The sequence below is a fragment of the Sinocyclocheilus anshuiensis genome, unplaced genomic scaffold, assembly GCF_001515605.1.
Source record: "Sinocyclocheilus anshuiensis isolate Anshui unplaced genomic scaffold, SAMN03320099.WGS_v1.1 scaffold1378, whole genome shotgun sequence".
In the NCBI taxonomy this organism is placed as follows: Eukaryota; Metazoa; Chordata; class Actinopteri; order Cypriniformes; family Cyprinidae; genus Sinocyclocheilus; species Sinocyclocheilus anshuiensis.
Genome location: NW_015554155.1, coordinates 161,418 through 183,564, shown reverse-complemented (window position 1 = coordinate 183,564; position 22,147 = coordinate 161,418). Strand labels below are relative to the sequence as shown.

At 34.6% G+C, this 22,147-nt stretch overlaps 1 protein-coding gene across 1 annotated transcript; it reads right to left on the bottom strand.

The window, feature by feature from the left end:
* Positions 1–2,560: 2,560 nt before the first annotated feature.
* ctr9 (CTR9 homolog, Paf1/RNA polymerase II complex component) lies at positions 2,561–19,446 on the bottom strand. The gene is made up of 23 exons (XM_016463550.1): positions 19,276–19,446; positions 17,477–17,575; positions 17,151–17,390; positions 16,939–17,056; positions 15,376–15,465; positions 13,896–14,152; positions 13,711–13,818; positions 12,280–12,516; positions 12,100–12,189; positions 11,883–12,011; positions 11,615–11,798; positions 11,441–11,529; positions 10,087–10,272; positions 9,907–9,994; positions 9,647–9,795; positions 9,442–9,558; positions 8,879–9,024; positions 8,719–8,790; positions 7,049–7,331; positions 6,815–6,966; positions 5,998–6,094; positions 5,800–5,912; positions 2,561–3,270 (listed from the first exon to the last, which is right to left on the bottom strand). The coding sequence occupies exons 1-23, from the start codon at positions 19,318–19,320 to the stop codon at positions 2,874–2,876; spliced, it is 3,486 nt and encodes a 1,161-aa protein (XP_016319036.1). The 5' UTR covers positions 19,321–19,446; the 3' UTR covers positions 2,561–2,873.
* Positions 19,447–22,147: the final 2,701 nt, after the last annotated feature.

Sequence of the window (22,147 nt, the reverse complement as noted above, 5' to 3'; positions counted from 1 at the left end):
TTACAATGTCACTTGCAATCGCCACTTGCACTCTCCGATACCTGCGACGTCACTTGCAATCGACACAAATGGTGTGTGTTGCCAATGGAGACAAGAAGCTGTGGTGATTAAACGATTAAAACTAATTTAGTACCATAACGTACAGGGTCCTGCAAGTCACCTGTAGGAGAAAAAGACAAGACCCGCAAATCCGTGGCCACAGAACAGCAGAATATGAACACAATGCGCAAAGTCTCTCTTTAAGCGCTTTTAAACCTCCGTAGAAAACCATACACTTAATATGGCTTAATGTGTTAAGATAGTGCTATTAAAAGATCAAATTCGATATATAGTTTATTCATTTAATGTACTAGGCTACTACAAGGCAAGCATATGCTCATGAACACAACGAGCAAACTTATACTTTTCCTCCCATACGCCTACAGCAAAACGCTTAATGTGCCATAACGGACTAAGATGATAAAGACCAAATTCAGTATTTCTTATTGTTGATGCAAACTACACAGACCATATGACACATATTAATTGTGTTTTAATAATGAAGAGGAGCATATGAGGTCTTTATAATCTTAGACCGTTATGCCACATTATGCGGTATGGGAGGAAAACACTATATACATACATTATATTAATAAACTTAATTTGATCTTTTAATAGCACTATCTTAATACATTAAGCCATAGCCTATTAAGTGTTTATGGTTTTCTACGGAAGGTTTAAAAGCGCTTAATGAGAGACTTTGCGCATTGCATTCATATTCTGCCGTTCTGTGGCCACGGATTTGCGGGTCTTGTCTTTTTCTCCTACAGATGACTTGCAGGACCCTGTATGTTATAGTACTAAATTAGTTTTAATCATTTAACCACCACAGCGTCTTGTCTCCATTGGCAACACGCACGATTCGTGTGGGTTGCAAGTAGCTGAGCGTGCAAGCGGCGATTGCAAGTGACTTCGTGATTTAGTTTCTTTTTTTCTTGTCTTCACCACCTGGCTACTTGTGTAAAATGTTGAGAGATTAAATAAAAAAAAAAAATTAATCAATTAAATTAAATAAAAAAAGACTGCAAGTGACGTCACTCGCGGAAGGAGTGCAAGTAGTGCAAGTCTGAAAATGCAAGTGCATGTCTGCAGCCAGACCCTATCAGTCCTGCTGCTGCCTTCTATGTCTGCAAGTCTGAAAATGCAAGTGCATGTCTGCAGCCAGACCCTATCAGTCCTGCTGCTGTGTTATTGCCCTTCTATGTTCCTGTTCAGCTCTCCTCGTAACGGCCCGTCTCCTGGTATCTCCTCCATGCTCTTGAAACTGTCCTGGGAGGCACAACAAACCTCGCGACAACACGTATGGATATGTCATCCTGGAGAAGCTGGGCTAACTGCAACCTGATTGGTTTGTAGATACTACCTCATGGAACAAGTAGCGAGAAGGACATTAACAAAACAAGAGACAAATCAGTCAGGAGGGATAAGGAGAGAGCAATTGTCTGTGACCACCACTTGTAAAATCATTCACTTTTGGGGGGTTGTCTTGCTTTTGCCTCTCCAGTGCACCTGTTGTAACTTTTGTTTGCACCAAAGCAGGTGAAACTGAGTCACAATCACTTATGCTTCCTATCTGGACAGATGGATATCCCTGAAGTTTAATTGACTTGGTGTTATACTGTAATGATTAAGTGTTCCCTTTATCCTCTTTTGAGCGAGAAGTGTATGTTTAATGGAAAGGGGGGTCTTGCAAAATATACATAGATTTGGGTTTTCACCTTTAAGCAGAAATGCATGACATTGAACCTTGAAGCAGATGGGCTACAGCAACAGTAGACCACACCTGGTGCCATTGCTGTCAGCTAGGAATGGGAAACTGAGGCTACAATTCACACAGGCTTACCTAAATTGGACAACAGAAGATTGGAAAAAGGTTGCCTGGTCTGAAAAGTATGCTGATTTCTGCGGAGACATTCAGATGGCAGGGTCAGAATTTGGTACAAACAACATGAAAGCATGGATCCATCCTGCCGTGCATCAACGGTTCAGGCTGCTGGTGCTGTAATGGTGTGTGGGGGACGTTTTCTTGGTGCACTTTGGGACCCTTAGAACCAATTGAGCATTGTTTAAACACCACAACCCACCTGAGTGTTGTTGGTGACCATGTTCACCTTCAGTGTATCGATCTGGTGATAGCTACTTCAAGCAGGATAGCGCGTCAGGTCACAAAGCTCAAATCAACTCGGCTTCTTGAACATGACAATGAGTTCGTTATACTCAAATGGCCTCCACAGTCACCAGATCTGCATCCAGTAGAGCACCTTTGGGATGTGGTGGAACGGGAGATTCATATAATGGATGTGCAGCCGACAAATCTGCAGCAACTGCGTGATGCTCTCATATCAATATGGACCAAAATCTCTGAGGAATGTTTCCAGCACCTTGAATCTATGCCACAAAGAGTTGAACGCAAAAGGAGGTCCAACTTGGTACTAACAAGGTGTAAATAATAAACTGGCCAGTGGGTGAGTGTATATATTCAAAACACATCACTAACCAGGATACAATACAAATTAGAAAAATGTTTCAAAATATTTTTTACTCAAAAGGTATTTCATATTGTACACCAACTCTGAATCACAGCGTGCGATTGTCCCTTTAGACTACGGAGCACATGATATGCTGTAATGCCTGCTAAAGAGGTTTTGAACATTTCTTACTCAAAAGACTGAACAGAAAACACCATTCTCATTTTTGAAAAATAAAAGCAAAAACATTGTGTAAAATCCGAGAAACATTATCCAGGAAGACACTTAACTACGTACTATGATCTGAACATTACATTACAACAACAAAGGCTTTTTTTCCCCTCAACCGACCGAACGGTCAGCAACTCAGTCACTGTCATCATCAGATCCTCTGTTGGAGGCTTCATTTTTGGACCCCTCCGGCTCAGAGTCGTTATCAGACCTCTGCGGAGAGCCTTCGTTCTCTGAGCCTCGATCTGAAGCGGCGGCTGGAGATCTGGCCTGAGACTCATTCTCAGACCCTTCAGAGCGGCTCTTCTTGCTCTCGTTGTCTGACTGCTCCGAGTCGGACTGCTGTTGTGGTCTCCTCCTCTTCACCGGGCGTTCGCTGCCAGACTCATCCTCGTCTGAGTTTCCAGAGCGTTGGGGGCTGCCGGCCTCACTGCCTGATTGGTTACGCTCCTCATTGGAATCGCTGTCAGAAGCAATGCGTTTCCTGTGGCCTTGGTCGTCGTCTGAACCAGAGCCGCTGTCCCTGGGGTTTCTGGACATAAAACAGACAATTTAAGGAATATATAAATTCTTAATGAAACAGAAATTGCAGCATATGTTGTTTTCCGTATTGTGACGTACATCCTAGAGCAGGGATGGGCAACTTTGATAGTGACGAGGGCCAGCATTTTTTCTTCTTTATACCAAGGGGCCAGATTACTAATCCACGTCCACACAGTTTTTACACCGTCTTACTCAATTTTTATTGAAGGAAATTAAAGTATAACTAATGTCATTTGTTTTTAAAGATTTTATTAAGTATAAAACTTGTGCAGTTATGCTAATTCAGAAGGAAAACTTTGTTGTCAGTGGACAGAAATATTACCCTGACTAGCCAATGTAAACATTTCAATTGCATTGTCTGTAAATTTGCACCAAACAAATATACAGAGGTCCTTTTTTTATCAGTAGCCTACAGAACATTCTCAAAACAACCTAAAAGGACAGTTAAAAAGGGCTTAATTTAAAAAAAATAGTTATTCTAAATGGTACCATAAAATAACCTGGTATCTGCAGGATTTTTTAAATCAAATTTAAGACCTTTAAATACCTTTTTAAGATCTGCACTTTAAACAATTTTTTAAGAAAAGGGATGAGTCAAAAGTATCAATTATTATATTAATTTAAACAATTATTATCAATTAATTCTTATATTAAATAACATAAATATATCGTAGCGTCTTAATTGTTTAGATTTGTATAATGCATTAGCTTTTTGTCGATCCACTGGTTCACATTTAAAAATATGTAGCAAAAATAGCAGATGGGCTTATTGAAAAAGCAAATTCGTTCTCTGCCCGCAGGTTTCACTTTCGGAACTGCGCATATAGTGGTTTCCCCGGTAACCGCAGTACACAAAGCTGGCGTGCAGCGCTCAAGTTTATTCAGTGAAATCGTATCCTTTTGAAGTTTAATCGTCATATTAATAATCCATATAACAATTATTGTCTTTCCGTCCCCAAAGACCTCTTATAATTTAGACTTTTTGTACCATTTAAGAGTTTGCATGGATTTGAATGTAAACAATTTAACTGAAGATGTTTTAAGGACCCGCGGAAACCCTAATAAGAACATAGTCCAGTGCAAACATTTCTGTCATGCATTTGGCAAAAAGCTTTCGTTGACTATGAATTTTACCTTTGAAATTTGAGGCAAGTGCAACTCTGGCATCCCCGTTGTTTGTGAGCAGTGGTGTGATGGTGATTTAAATAAAATACAGATTTTCAAACAATCCAAACATATGGGTATCCCCTTGAACTTGGTAAAAAGATAATCTGTTTACCATCTTGACTTGAAAATACTGTTTTCATGGTCAGTTTTTCATTTATTATTTGCTAATGTTAATGAATGTTTACATTAGATTGCACGTCATACTACGCTGAAATTAATAGGGGAGCGGCTGGAAACTAGCGACCTCTCCTGGTTGGAGATAGTATTAACATCATAAACTGAAAGCAATCTTTACGTGACTTGCTTTTCAAATGTTTTAAAATTGATCATCCGAGTCTAATATGATCCAGCGGGCCATACTAAAAGACACTGCGGGCCGCCAGTTGCCCATCCCTGTCCTAGAGTAACAGGTTATGGTAAAAGAAAACAATGTAGGGTGGGGACTTGGTTCTATGCATCGGCTGTTGATTAGATTTTGAGATGTAGGTGTTTCACTCAAAAATAGAGGCAGATGAACATTATAGTTTGTATTTCAAACTAGATGACCACAAGGGAAAAAGTGCAAGTGCAGAAAAAGTGTAAGAAAAAACAATAAATAAATGTAATAAAAAATTTATATAAATAAATAAAATTATATTAAAATAGAGTACATAAATGACTGAATGAATGAATGAAGTACTATAGCAGTACTATGATACGACGGGAAAAAAAAGTAATACAATGTAACTAGGGATGTAAAGATTAACCGCGAGCCGGTTGAAAATCGATTCAAATATGTGACGATGTTATTTAGCAAACGCTTTTATCCAAAGCGACTTACAAATGAGGACAATAGAAGCAATCAAAACCAACAAAGGAGCAATAATATACAAGTGCTACATTAGTATATTATTATAGTGTTATATTTCAATTTCACAAAGAAACATGCAGCATTTTGTCCAAGCAATAATAAAAGGACACATTTAATTTATGAATCGAATCGAATCGTGAGTTGAGTGAATCGTTACATCCCTAAATGTAACAAAACTAATTATTTTCCAAATAATATTTTAGTTATTTTTTACAACATAAATAGATCAGGGTTTTTCTAACTGGGGTCCAGGAAATGCTAGGGAGTCTATGTAAATGTTTAGAGAAAAAGTGTAAAATAAAATAAAATATAATATAATAAAATAAAATAAAAAAATAATAAATTAAATTAAATTAAAAATCACCAAAGAGAAGTCTGTCGTTTCACTGGAAGATCCAGAAATGAATGGATGAATTGTTCACAATAAGTTCTATAACATGCATTTACAAAATAGATTCCAGCTCATGCCAACTTTAAGCGAACTCAAGTGACGTCTCTCACCTGTCTTCTGCTATTTTCAGGCCATCCTCATCGGAGGAGGAATCAGAGGATGAAATGATTGCCTTGGACTTGATCTTCCCTTTAAGAGAAGGCGGCATGCGCTCCGGCTTGTACTTAAAAAAAAAAGAGAAATGCAATCAGAACTAAATCTCACCATACAGGTAAAACTTTCATGTTAAGTGCTCAGAGCACTGGTACCTTCTCGTTCTTCTTGCGCTCTCTGGGCTTACGCTGCTTTTTAGGCCTTGAACCTCCTTCCTCATCATCTGAACCTTCATCTTCTCTTTTAGCCGGTCTGAGGAAACAACAAGAGAAACACACTGAAACTCAACCTGACCCAGAATAAACCCGTTTTTAACTACAATCAGGTGTTCAGAAAAATTATATTCTATAATTTTAATAAATAATAATTTACATATATTTTATTGATAACTTAATTTATATAATTAATAATTTAAATTGATGCAAAAAAATTAAAAAAGTACACTAGCTCACAATTTGGCACCTATAACAAAACTGTGCCCATATTTCATTATAAAATTTTATTATATATATAATATAATTATTACATATTATATAATCTCATTACATAATTATATAATAAATTATATATAAAAATTATAAATTAAGATATGTAAATGCATCATGATCCTCTGAACTGAAGACTATTGGAGACGTTAACTAAAACTATTAAAAATTGTTAATTGAAAGCTGAAATAAAATAGATGAGAAAAACATTTTTTCAGTTAGTTGTCAAGGCAACATTTCTAATTTTCATTTAGTTTAAGCTGAACCAAGAAACAAACAAACTGAAATTATTATTAATTAATATTAATAATTATTAAAATGACAAAAGCACAATATAAAATTACTAAAAATTAAAACTGAATAATGGTAAAAAAAAAAGAAAAAAGAAAGCTATTCCAAAATATTACTAAAAACTATAATTATACTAAAATAACGGAGTTCCTGAATTCCTCATGAATTCAGTGGCTATGTTTTCACTAATGTTTACCTCCTCCTCTTTTTACGGGGTTTCTTCTCTCCATCCTCCTCGGCATCCTCAACTTCACTGCCACTCCCAGCTTTCTTCTTCTTTTTCTTGACTGGCAGGTCCTCATCAGAGTCATCATTGACAAAGTCATCAAAGTCGCCTCCTTTCTTGCGCTAAATAAAAAAGTACATGAACATTTTATTACATTTTAAAAAGACGGGGTGTGAAAAAGAGTGTTGAAGTGCTTAAACTCACCCGTCCACTGCCTCCTTTCTTCTTCTCCTTCGCTGCTGCTTTCATGGCCTCTGAGAAGTTGAGCAGGCTCTTGGTCTTCTCCACATACTGGGCTCTCTGCTCGAGCAGCTTCTTCTGCTCCTCGGCCTCTTTGCTCTTCCTCTCCTCCTGTTCTTTCAGCACCTGCTGCCGCAGTAGGTCTCTCTCCTGCTCCTGTTTGGCTCGGTGCTCCTTCTCCTCCTCATCTTGTTTCCGAGCTCGGGCCACATGGTACTGAGCCTGGCTTAGCAAATCAGAGCACTGCCTGAAAGAGAAAACATACATTTAAAATGATTCAATTCTGTCATCATTTATTCCCTCTTACGTCATTCAATAGCCTCCCAAAAAAAAAAAAAGAAGAAAATTGTACGTATAATTTATACAAATATATATAAAATACAAATGGCTGCAATATAACAAAGAGTGAAAAATTTAAGGGGGTCTGAATACTTTCCGTACCCACTGTACATATATAAAATGAAAAGATAAAATTATAAAACATTAATTTGTATATATAAGTAAACTAAAAACCTGTGTCATTTATAACATTTATAAAATATATCAAAAATAATTTAAATATATATTTTGTATTTTATTGAATAATTGAATAAATAAAATTATTAGATAATTAAAAAAATTTAAAAAAAAAAACGTACACATAACTGTATATTAAGCATCAAATATTTTTAGATTGGCTGTGGATTTTTTCATGACACCCTACATTTTCATTGGAGGTGTCAGATTAGGGCTGCACGATTATGACAAAAATCATAATTGTCGATTATTCCCTTGAAATTGTAATTGCGATTATTAATTACGATTATCAAAATGTACACTGAATGTTGTTTATACCATTGTTTGATGCAACTGCATGCCATATTTTTATATGAAAATAAGCTGAAAACTCTAACTGAGAGTGAAAAATTTAAGGGGGTCTGAATACTTTCCGTACCCACTGTACATATATAAAATGAAAAGATAAAATTATAAAACATTAATTTGTATATATAAGTAAACTAAAAACCTGTGTCATTTATAACATTTATAAAATATATCAAAAATAATTTAAATATATATTTTGTATTTTATTGAATAATTGAATAAATAAAATTATTAGATAATTAAAAAATTAAAAAAAAAAAAACGTACACATAACTGTATATTAAGCATCAAATATTTTTAGATTGGCTGTGGATTTTTTCATGACACCCTACATTTTCATTGGAGGTGTCAGATTAGGGCTGCACGATTATGACAAAAATCATAATTGTCGATTATTCCCTTGAAATTGTAATTGCGATTATTAATTACGATTATCAAAATGTACACTGAATGTTGTTTATACCATTGTTTGATGCAACTGCATGCCATATTTTTTAATGAAAATAAACGAGCTGAAAACACTCTAACTGAAAAACTTTTAGTGCTTTTCTATAGTATTAAGTCTTAAATGTCAACTATACATCGGATTGGGTTCTTCTTTAAATTATAAAAAAAATTTGAACGATTACGTAATTGTGGCATCCATAATTGTAATCGCGATTAGAAATTAGATTAATTGTGCAGCCCTATGTCAGATCACATCAGACTGGGACATTTGTGGAAACTTTAATTTCAGAACAAATATCCCATATCTGGAAGAACAAACCTACCTGGCTTCACTTGCAGCCAGCGCAAGGTCGAATCTCATTTTGTCCCCAGCCTTACTGAGGTAGCTGAAGTACCTGTGAGAACAATAACAGAAAGTTATGAAAGCCATGACAGCTTCAAGCTGTAGTGCGTCATAGGCTGGAGGTCCTGGAGTTCACGTACCTGTGAGCCAACTCCAGCTCTTTCACCGCACTCAATACAGCCTTCAGATTACTCTTCTCGTCCTTCAGCACCAGCGTGGCCAACCTCTGCAGCACCAGCGCCACATTAAACATCAGCACTGTGTCACTGGGAGCCACATGCCGGGCCTGAGAATCAAAGAACCAGAAAAACAGCAGGAAGTCAGAAACGTTTATAACTAGGACTGCCAATAGGTTAAAATAATGCTAATTTTTGTATATTTCCTAATACATTATTAAAATTAAAAGTTGTACTTTATCTGTTAATATTATTTAAAGGGGTCATAGGATGCCCATTTTCCACAAGTTGACATGATTCTTTTATATATATATATATATATATATATATATATATATATATACACATGACAAATAAAATATTTATATATAAAATGCATTTTATTTTGATTGTTTTTTTATTTGATTGTTTGTTTTCATTTTCCATGATTTAATCAATTATCAGTTTTTCATTAACTTACAAAACCCAGTTTGGGAAACCCTGCAGTAAAGAAAAGAAACTACTAAGTTCTATTAAGATTCGCCCACCCTCAGAAGAGTCTGTTTACACTCCTGCAGCTTGCCACATTTGAAGAGCGCTCGGGCCAGATACAGCAGTACCTCTGTGTTCTGATATTTGTAGAATTTCTTCAAACAGTTTTCATACTAAAGAGACAGAAAAACAGAACACGAGTACAGATCCAGAACAAAACCCTCCTCTTCAGGAGACAATTCCTTCAGTTTATTCTCTCACCATCTGCACTGCACTGATATACTGCTTCTGCTCCACATAGATGTGTGCGAGATTCAGCCAGACATCACTGATCTCTGCCGTGGCCTCTCGGACCTGGGCAAAAACATCCCGTGCCTCTCGGAAATAACCCTTATGTGCCAACACAGCACCTGTATCACACGGAAGAAAGATGCAAAAGACAGTTAACCACCAGTATGTTGGTTTATACTGCTAGTTACAGGACGGGATTTACAAGACTAATTAAACAGCAGGTAAAGCACCTATGCCATTGGCAGCATATAGATTTTTGGCATCATTCCTCAGAACTTGTTTGTAGATCGCCAAAGCTCGATCCTGGTGCCGCTTTTCCTGCAAAACAAACAAAAACATTTTAATGAATAGAAACAGACAACAAATTATGACAACACAAGATAGTTTGTCAAGTGAATCACGTAAGGCACCTTTTCTCGGTCTCTAGTGGGCTGATGCAGCGTCTGGAGCCACACGTTACCCAACGCCAGCATTGAGTAAGTGTCGTTCTGAGTGGAGGGCTGCTTAAGGATGCGTTCAAACTTCTTCTGCCCGGGACCCCACTCTTGCTTCGCCAAGTGAAGGTTACCAATCAGTGACCAGGCGTCAGGATGGTCCTGCAAAACACAATTTATTAATACAGATCTGAAGAAATCACCAAAAACCTGAAAAAAACATCTAGAAAGTCTAGGTGCGTTAGCCAAAAGTGCAAGATAAAAACTACAGCTATACTGCAGCGTTATTGTAGTTAACTTAAACCATTAAAAAAAATCGTTACTTGAAATTAAATAACTTTAATAAAAACTTTATTTCAGCTAGCAACATTTCTCATTTCAGTTTAACTTGATTTAATAAAACAATTTAAAAGTATTTAGTCATACATAAATTACTGAAAATTACTAAAATTTTACAAATTAAAATAAAAAACAGAAACAAAAATGTATAAAATCTAGTGCTGTCAAGCGATTTAATATATGTGTGTGTTCTGTGTTTATTTATTATGTATATATAAATACACACACATTCAGTATATATTTTGAAAATATTTACATTTATATATTTACAGTATTATGTTTTATATTATTAAATATAGTTTATATTTTTATATATACATAATAAATAAACACGGTACACACATATTATGTAAACAAAAACTTTTATTTTGGATGTGACTAATCGCGATTAATCGGTTGACAGCACTAATAAAAACATTAATAAAACAATGATAACACCGCTTTACTGAGGAATGGCAAATGTTTAGGTCATGACCTTCTTCAGTGCCTAATTACAACACAAGGTACAAGAAGTCACCTTAAAACAAAGATGACAAGGTTGCATACGTCACATGATTAGCCCCCACCCCAAAAAAAAAAGATAACATTAGATACATAAATAATAAGTAATAAATTATGATTCGACTTTAAGCAAAATTAAACATAACTGCTAGTGAATGAAAATAAATATAACCAACTTAGAATTATCTTATTAATCTCAACAAACTGGAGCCTTATAGAATTCCAAAGAACATGACCGTGTTAATTAAATCATTTGATTTTTGGTCATCACGTGATGCGCGACCTTTCTTTGTTTTAAGGTGACTCTTTCACCTGGCATTGCAATTAGGCACAGAAAGTCATGTTGTGACCTAAATGTTTGCTGTTCCTCAGTACAGCTGTGGTTTTTATCTTGCATTTGCTTTTTTGTTGTCTTTTTTTATTTGGATTAATACAGAACTAGAAGAATGATAATGTGTTGGTCATACATATAAAGATAAGAACTACATACCTGATTGATCTGAAGGGCTTCTTTAAACCAGTCGGAAGCTTCGTAGAAATTTCCCTTGTCACGTGCCATCGCTCCAAGACGCAAGTAACCTGTTACAGATTCAAATAAACCAACCGAACAGACCATTCCCTGAACAAAAAAGCCACACAAAATGAATACTGTGATGATGCCTACAGTCCACATAGTTGGGATGCTCTCTCAAGATGTTCTTGTAGAGTTTCTCAGCCTCGTGGAACTCGCACATGGCTTCATAGAGTCTGGCCAGGTTATAGGAGGTCGTGACGGAGATGGCGTTGTAGTAGTGCTCATCATGCTCACCCTCAGCTTTTGCCCTCTCCAAAGAAGCCAAGAAGTATTTCTACAAAGAAATTGAGAGTTTTCTTTAGTACCAAACAGCAGAACCGCAACATTAATTTAATTAGAGCCTAAAATCCCTCTTTACCTTGGCCTCGCCAAGGTTTCCCAATCTGAAGTGTAAAGCCCCCAAATTATTGAGGATCTCAGGAGGAACATCCGCTTGGACCTTCTCCTGGAGGATACGAGTGGCCGTGCCATATGCAGAAAGAGCACCCTGCAGGAAAGATGGGCGATTCACAGTTTGAGAGAGGTGTATGTTGCATGAGTCCAAACACGAGCATATGCAGGAATAACACTGTTACCTGAATGTCTGTTTGTTCCAAAATCTGGGCGAGCTCAATCCAGGCTTCCACATCATCGGAATACTGCACTGTGACTTTTTTCAGATGTTCCTATGAGTAAAAAAAAACAAAACAGGAGCCTTATAATAATCTCTGAGAAAAACATTTTGTAATGCAGTTTTTGATATGATAATGTCGTACCTTAGCGATGTCTCTCTTCTCCTGGTCATCCGATGTGGCGTAAAGAGACCCAAGGATTTTCATGGTTTCATAATTGTTGGGATAAGCCTTCAGGACCTTTTCAAAGCACTGTGCAGCATTCTCCTTGTCTCTACGATATACATACATCTGGCCCAGGCCAAAGAAGGGCAGTACAAAAGTAGACGACGCAAACTGAGTGGCCTGATAATAGTACTGGAAGGCCTGGTCGTAGTCCTCCTAAAAACAAAGACATGTGCAAGTTTATCACCATTGGTGTTAAACACTGCAGGAAATTTAAGCTCACTGACAGGCTGATATATTGGCCAGGTCAAATAATGTTTGGCCTCTGTCCATATTATCAGTCTTTAACAATTCTGAGTAAATATTACACTAAATACTTAACTTTTTGTAAAACGTGTAAAAAAAAAAATTTTTTAAAATAAGTTAAAGGTCAGTGTTGAGGTCAGTAAAAGGTTTTGATCTTCTCCTGGTCATCCGATGTGGCGTAAAGAGACCCAAGGATTTTCATGGTTTCATAATTGTTGGGATAAGCCTTCAGGACCTTTTCAAAGCACTGTGCAGCATTCTCCTTGTCTCTACGATATACATACATCTGGCCCAGGCCAAAGAAGGGCAGTACAAAAGTAGACGACGCAAACTGAGTGGCCTGATAATAGTACTGGAAGGCCTGGTCGTAGTCCTCCTAAAAACAAAGACATGTGCAAGTTTATCACCATTGGTGTTAAACACTGCAGGAAATTTAAGCTGACTGACAGGCTGATATATTGGCCAGGTCAAATAATGTTTGGCCTCTGTCCATATTATCAGTCTTTAACAATTCTGAGTAAATATTACACTAAATACTTAACTTTTTGTAAAACGTGTAAAAAAAAAATTTTAAAAAATAAGTTAAAGGTCAGTGTTGAGGTCAGTAAAAGGTTTTGACGTCAGTGTTTCGATTGTTAATTAAAACAAACAAACCATTCAAAATAGTTTTCGGTAATTAAAATAAAACTGTAATAAAATACAGTTAAATATAAATATTAGATTAAAAATAAATACAAATATTAGATTACTGAAATAAGTTTAGGTACTAAAATTACTGAAACTAAAAATTAATTAAAATGTATAAATTAATTCAAATATTAATTTAAATTAATTTAATTAATGAAATAAAAATAAACAAAGACAAAAGCATGTAATAAAATTACTAAAATGTCAAATTAAATCTAAAAATATAATAAAAGCCAATCAAAAATAAATCAAGTTAAAATATGAATAAAACACTAAAAATAATACTAAAATAACACTGTTTAGTGTTGATTATGCTATTATTCCCAGCTATTTATCTATCTTATATATGTAATTACATGTTATAACTGAAATATACTGATTGATAACTATTTCAAATGAAAGAAGTCTCTTTCCTACCTGGACGTGGAAGGAACGAGCTAACTGATAGCAGCTCTCTGCTTGCATAGCCTCTACCTCAGTGTTGTGAAAAGCATGAAGAGCCAGATGCTGCACTTTGCTGTAGTCCTGAAGAACACAAAGCACATATAAAGTACAAGATATCCACTTCAAAACAGTAGATCACAAGAGAGATCTAGCTTTACCTTCTTGAAGAAGAAATGGTTGGCGAGGTGATTGAGCACCATGGGGTTGCTGGGGTCAATGGTGTAGGCTTTGGAAAGCAGCTGCACCCCGTTCTTGATGGAGTCGGCCTCTTTGTTGTTGAGCTCCAGCACAGCCAAACCCACCAAAGCTCCCACACATTTGGAGTTGAGCTCCAGGGCTCTGCCAAATGCCAATCGAGCTTTCTCTAGTTTGTTGAGCTTGACAAAGCAGTGGCCCATGCCTAGTCTCACCTCGGCTGCAATAAGACAATTTACACAGAAATGAGCTGAGTCTTGACCAGTCAAGGTTAACCTGTTAACCAGCAGTTTGGAACACAGACCCGAAAACAACATTCGAGATTACAGTGGATTAAGTATAGAGCCCTAAGATTTCAGTGATGCAGAATCACGGAATTCAGTCATAAAAATGGAATTTACAGCAAAATGTGGAATTTCACAGAATGTAGCAAATTTTGGATGAATATATCAAAAGAAGGACTGTAGAGCTAATCAAACTGCAATATACTCAAGCATGCGTGACATTTGTGCTTTTTTTTTTTTCCAGCGTCTGCCGTCATGAACACATGAACTTCATCTTCAGAGCCACAAGCATTTCACTTGATAAAATTATAGTCATATCATTTCCACACAGAAACTCAAAGGTCTTTAAAACAACCCGTCAAAACGAAAGTTTGGCTTAACTTGACAGAAATATTACTATTGTACAGTAGAATGTACTTCTCAAAGTAACAATAATATAATGAAAAGTTAATTTAAGCAATATTTTTCTTTCATTACATTTTTCTTTTTTTTATTATTTTAATAGTAAACCTCTGCTGTTCCAAAAAATATCAGGAATCGCCCAATTTTCATTTGTTTGACGATCAATTGTATTACATCATAAAGCCATAAAAATTCAAAGACACAAAAAATAAATAAAACATTTTATATTAATTATAAAATTTTGGTAACACTTTATTTTGAAAGTCAACTTTAGACATCCTACTGACTATAAGTGACTTTGCAAGTACATGTCAACTTATTCTACCAACCCTAACCTAATAGTCCACTAATACTGTAATGAGAGTTAGTTGACATGTAGCTACAGCTAGCTAGTAGAATGTCTAAAGTGGACTATCGAAATGAAGTGTAACCAAAATTTAAATAAATTATTAAAATGTTAAAGCTACGAATTATATTGATTTAACATGCATTTTGATTATTGAAATTTATTTAAACCATTACAATTGAATACAGAAAAATTAAAACAGAACACACAGAATTTTAGGAGAAATGAAACCGATTTCATAGAGCCCTAAATATATATTGCAAGATATAGTATTGACGTTTCTTCATCTTTCAATTGATGTATATTTTGTCAAGGTGTGATTAGAATACATTTATCTACTATGACAATCTAGGAAGTGGTCAGGTTTTAAGGAAAAGGTAATAGTATTTTTAACACATCTGGCAGACTCACCTGGACAGCCAGGGTTAGTGCGAAGAGCTTTTTTGTAGTAGGCTAGAGCCCCTCTGTAATCCTTTTTGTTGAAAGAGATGCATGCTTTACCTATTGAAGGACATAAACATAAATAATCATTCATAACAAGACAACATCTATTAGCAAACGCTTGGCATAAATGTGCAATAGCCAATGATTGCGATCCACGCTCAAACCTGATCCTGTAGAAAGTGCAAGATTGACCTGTTTTGACTTTGAGCATGTGGCAATCGCATTTAATAAATTAAATCAACTAATATGATATAATATTAAGTTTGATTATCAAATTAGGCCAGATCACAATTTGTGTTTTTTTCTCCCTCAAATTTAAGATGCAATTTAATGTGCCCTCTAGAAACTTATATATTGTTGCTCTTTTGTTAGTTTTGACTGCTTTTATTGTCCTCATTTGTAAGTCATTTTGGATAAAAGTGTCTGCTAAATGACTAAATGTAAATGTAAATGTAAGGCCTCTTCAAATGACAATTAAGACTTTTGTTATAGCTTGTTTTGACCTTAAATTTGATCTAACTGGATTTAAGACTTTTAAAGGATTCCAAGGAACACTGTAGAGGGTTTCTGCAGGTTTTATGAACATAAATTTAAGACTTTTTAAGCAAAATTGCATAAAAAAAAAAGAAGTCGTCTTTAATGAGAAATTGATCAAAATGAAGAGAGTTTATGGTTAAAACAAGATCAAATATTTGGCACTAGGATCAGAAAAATCAGCTTGATTGGAAGGAAAAGAGAGTTTTCATACCCCATAGACATATGTGACCCTGGAGCACAAAAGCAGTCTTAAGTCGCTGGGGTATATTTGTAGCAATAGCCAAAAACCCTCTAACTCTAGCACTTTCTATTCTATTTTAATTCTACTTTATCTATATTTATCTTCTTTTTTTTATAAAAAAAACCAAAACAAAACAAAACAAAAAAACACTAGCTTTCCATTTTTTCTTTTATCTACTTGTTTTTCTTTGTGTGTTTGTGTGTGAGTGTGTAAATGTGTGTGTGTGTGTATAATATATGTTTTTTTGCACCCTCAGATTCCAGATTTTCAAATAGTTGTATCTCGACCAAATATTGTCCGATCCTAACAAACCATACATCAATGGAAAGCTTATTTATTCAGCTTTCAGATGATGTATAAATCTCAATTTCGAAAAATTGACCCTTATGACTGGTTTTGTGGTCCAGGGTCACATATTTATTCATGTTTTGAACATAAACTCACTTCATTTTGTTCATTTTCTCAGAAAACCAAACATGTTCAATTTGCATCTCAAGTAAATGTATCTTGATTTAATGATGTTCAGATATTTGCACTGAGGAAAATGCAACATTTAATGGCATGCCTTCACTAATTTAAGACTTTTTGCTCCAATTTAAGACCTTTTTAGGCCTTAGTTTGTGAAAGGGCGAATTAAGACTCTTCAAGACCCACAGAAACTCTGCTGTAATAGGAAAAATAAAGTGAATTGTGATTTCAAGTTGACTTTAAATCAGACTTTTAAGTATATAAAGATCATGTGCCATATTTACCCAGCAGTGCAGGGATGTTGTTTGTTGACTGGTTAAGCACAAACTGAAACTGAGCGTCTGCCTGATCCATCTTATCTCCTTCCAGAAGACAAAAGCAAGCTCTTCCCAGCAGATGGTTCTGCGGAAATGAGAAATGTCATAAGGCTAAAGACCTATCAAAAAAAAATACAACAATAACAGAGATTACTATGAAAACTGTAACCTTCATTTACCTGATCATACATGATGATCTTGTCTGCCATGGTGTACAGAAGAGTGGACTGGTTGATGAGGTCCTTCTTTGCATCCTTGTTCTTCTCTTTTCGAGCCTGCTGGACATAATAAGCTGCCAGTGTGTCCAAACACGTCATCTGGTCCTTCTCGTGGTCTCTGTAATCAAGATTTCCATCAATGCGTGCCGCCTCCAGCAACTTGACAAAATCTTCCGTCTTGCCTTGTTTGTAGTACTCCAACTGCAAAGAAATAGTTGTGAGACTATTTTGACTTTTTGCGCAGCAGAAATCCTAATAATGTCACCGTAAACGAGCTTGTCACTCACAGCGAGTGCAATCCATATGTGCAGCTGTGTGTGTTCCTGTTTGAGGATACTGATGACTTCATCTCCTTCTGGAAGCTGGTCAAAGTCAAGCTCAATAACCTGAGAAAGATGCAACAAATGAATGACCATTAACAAGGACGAGATCATGAGAATAAGATAAAATTCCACCAGTGAGGTTGGCTGATACAGACAGTAGAGCTCTAACACCTACAATAAATATCATATATTAATAACATGCAATAAAATATAGCTTCAGTTAATGTGAAAGAATGTTTGTAAAAATGCCCGAGACTATTAGTCATTTATTTTGGGAATATCATAAGGTACACAGTTTTTGGAGAAAATTTAAAATTTATTTTATAATTATTTTTAAAATATATGAAGCTAGGATTATTGTTAATTTGGTAGAAGCTACGATTAATTTGGAGATGTTAAGGTGTTTCTAGTATTTGTATTTGACATGCACATTGGCGCGTTGTCATATATTCATAAAGTCAAAATAAATTTTAAAAATGCCTATGCTTAAACAATTTAAAATTAGGATTAAAATGTATTTGGAAACAATGTCTACAAGTAAATTTATGTAATACGAACTATGGTGCTGTTTAATATGTACAATGTTTTCTGTAATTGTTTTCTTCTTCTATTTACTCCTGAGATGTTTGTTTATACTCGTTTATACAATTTGCTTGGTTTTCAATAAAGGACATTTCACAAATGCACTGTTGTTTAAAACAAGTTTGGGATCAGTAAGATTTTTTATGTTTTTTTAAAGAAGTTTCTTCTGCTCACCAAGGCTGCATTTATTTGACCAAAAATACAGAAAATAACAGTAATATTGTAAAATATTATTACCATTAGAAATAATGGTTTTCTAATTTAATATCCTTTAAAATATAATTTATTTCTGTGATGCAAAGCTGATTTTTCATCAGCCATTACTCCAGTCTAAAGTGTCACATGATCTTCAGAAATCCTTTCTAACAATATGTCTTTATTCTCACTTTTTATCAAACTGACACATCCTTGCTGAATAAAAGCATTAATTTCTTTAAAAAAAAAAGGAACGAAAAAAATACTAACCACAAACTTTTGAACAGTAGTGTATATTGCTACAGTACAAAAGATTTCTATTTTGAAGAAACTATTCTTTTTAACTTTTTATTCATCAAAGAATCCAGAAAAAAATATCACAGGTTCCAAAAAAATATTAAGCAGCAAAATTGTTTCCAACATTGATAATAAATCAGCATATTGGATGATTTCTGAAAGATCACGTGACACTGAAGACTGGAGTAGTGATGCTGATGAAAATTCAGCTTTGCAGCACAGGAATAAATTATATTTTAAAGTATATTAAAATAGAAAACCATTATTTTAAATAGTCATATTTCACAACATTACTGTTTTTTCTGCATTTATGATCAAATAAATGCAGCCTTGATGAGCAGAAGAGACTTCTTCAAAAAACATTACAAATCTTACTGATCCCAAACTTTTGAACGGCAGTGTAAATATAATATAGACATGAACTTCAACAGAAAAGGATTAAAAGATGCTCGGATGAAGTATTTCCATCATGTGAAACACGTTCAGAGTTTCTCGTTTTATGATTTATGATTGAGTAAGTTAGCCTAAGACTCACGGGGGTCTTTCTGTCATTCGCCGCTGTTAGTTTATTAATTTTATGTAAACTTATTAAAAGCGCGTGAATGATAGCATGTTAGCAGATGATAGCTATTCACAGAGCTGCAATCAAATTATATTCCGCACCGCACAGAGATAAAACAAGTCCAAACCTCATCTGTGTCCCGCAGAGGGATTTCAATAGACCCCCGAGACATGGTTGCGACTCAAGCCAAAACCCCAATATTGCAGATTTTGGTTTGTACTCGTTCGTATCCAGTGATGATCAACAGCAGCAGCAGCAGCAGCTTCTCCACAACATCACCGACTGAACCTGACCAACAAAATACACTACACTTCCGGGTTAGCGGTAAAGCGCTTCAAATTAAAAGTCCTCGAACGTTCATTAAACATTATACACAAATAAACAAAAGCTGGTCACTAATTCTTGTTTCAACATTTTAAAGACCTTTTGTCGTCACTAAATTATCATGTGACGTGACAAATGATTAAAATCATCAAATGAATAATAGTAACAACAAAAACAACACATATGATGCGATAAAAGCATATCTACATCTAAAATTATAATATAATTTTATATGTTAATATTAATAAATAATAATAAAAATAGAAAGATAAATAATAATAAAAATAACAAATGTACAATGCTGAATATTATAACATAATTTTAGATAAAATGACTACTATTTCATTACTACTATACTACCATTATCATATTGTATAAATAGATTAATAATAATAATAAATTATTTATAATTTTATATGACTTATAATTTATAAATACATATTTATGTTATTGCTGATTTTGTTGTTGTAAAGATAATTAATAACAAATATAAAAATATATAATAATAGTATAATATGAAACTATAATACAAAGTTATATAGATGAATAACAATGAAAATAATAATAATAATACCTTGATATGATAATAATTTAATAAATAAAAAAATTATAATATAATATCTCAAAGATAAACAATCTTATTAGTAAAATATATACGGTATCATATTATATTTATATCTAAATTTATAATAAAATGATATACAGATAGAAAATAATAACAATAACAAATACATAATGACATGATAATAGTAACATGTTATCTAAATTTATCATTTAATATTAAATCGATAAATACTTTTAAAATTAATATGAATAAAAATGGACAATGAAAGTAGTATAATTATATCTAAACTTGCATAGATTAATAAAAAATAATCATGCATATACAATGATATGATAATAGTTTAATTAAATCTAAAATTATAATATAATATTTTATATAATAATAATAATACATTTTCTAAATAAATAAAAGATTGACTAAGAGAAATACTCTGAAGGTTGATATATTGGGTGAAATGGACAATGATAATTAGTGGGTGCATGCTCCTAAAAGTGCTGAGTGCTGACCTTGAGTCATTTGATATGGAAAACTGCCGAATGTTAATTAAAATGGTCCATTACAGCATTGTTCTGTCCTGCTAGAAGTACACACAGGCAGTGAATGGAGGGTGTTTGGGGGGAGGTAGCCAAGTCATCTGGTTTTGATGTGTGCCAGTGTGCGTCTCTGATGAAAAAAAGAGGCAAAGGCTCTCTAAAGATCAGCTGTTGCTTTTAGAAGCATTGAGATCTACAAGCAACAAGGGTGTTGCACATACACAACAGTGTAACTGTGACTAAGATTGAACCAAATGTATGACTGTGAACAGATCATCCATGCTGTTTTGAGAATGCCATTCTTTTGGGTTCTATAAGGATTATATTCATCTAAAAAGGTATGTAATTCTCCATTGCATTTCATGCCAAAAAATAGTATCATTCCATTATTTCTGATGTCTCAGTTGTTGTTGTCATTATCATATTTCGATAAAACCATGAAACAGATCTCATTAGGTCATCTTCAGTAGTTCTGGAAAATGTAAGTACTTCTCTTGTTGAGATGTCACTGGAGCAACAATATCAGAAAAGCACAGTTTCTTGAGTTTTCTTTCTCTGGTTGTCAGTGGCTATGGCCTCAGAGAAGCCGACTGGACATCAGGGCTCTTTAGAGGAAGACGTTGGGCCCCATCTTCCCTCTTTCAGGCTCGTATCCCAGAATCATGGCTGTAATGGATGCAGCGTCCCAAGCCTTTCCATCGATTCTGGAATATACTCAGTGGAGCCCTGCCATCTGCTTGAGAGCAGTGAAGGTGATCTGATGCTCTGTTTATATAAGCAGCTGTAGTACAGTCATCTTACCTGTGTATTTACACTGCTTTAGATTTCACATCAGAAAACAGGACTCTGTGTGATTGTGCTGACACAAATGGCCTTTCGGAGGAAGAACTCCTGAACATAACGTTTGAAGCATGTGACACTACTGGCAAAGGTACGGGTCTCCCCTTTAAATGGTGATATGGATGCAGACTTGTGCAACAAAGAGTGAAAAATTTAAGGGGGTCTGAATACTTTCCGTACCCACTGTATATATATACACGTTTGGAATACATTTTTTTGAATTTTTTTTTTATTTTATTTTTTTTAAAGTCTCTTCTGCTTACCATTTATTTGATGAAAAATACAGTAAAAACAGCAAAATTGTGAAATATTATTACAAGTTCAACTAACTGTTTTCTATGTGAATATATTGTAAAATTTAATTTATTCCTGTGATCAAAGCTGAATTTTCAGCATCATTACTCCAGTCTTCGGTGTCACATGATCCTTCAGAAATCATTCTAATATACTGATTTGCTGCTCAAGAAGCATTTCTGATTATTATTCATGCAGAAAACAGTTGTGCTGCTTCACATTTTTGTGGAAACATTGATACATAACTAAAACTACAACTGAAATTATTAAAAACTATACAGGCATATTTAAAAACAACAAAAGCAAATAAAAATTACAAAAAAAAAATTAAAAAAATACTGAAACTTGAACTGAAATTAACATCAAAGCAGAAAATATACAAATATAATCTAATTATATATATGTGTGTGTGTGTGTGTGTGTGTGTGTGTGTGTGTGTGTGT

Bases quoted from the DNA above. Each gene is read 5' to 3' on its own strand.
- ctr9 (XM_016463550.1), bottom strand. From the start codon at position 19,320: ATGTCTCGGGGGTCTATTGAAATCCCTCTGCGGGACACAGATGAG. The intron at 15,466-16,938 runs GTAAATATGGCA...GTCCTTCAATAG, and splicing joins CAACATCCCTGCACTGCTGG to GTAAAGCATGCATCTCTTTC. The intron at 3,271-5,799 runs GTGAGAGACGTC...TTTTATGTCCAG, and splicing joins CTGAAAATAGCAGAAGACAG to AAACCCCAGGGACAGCGGCT.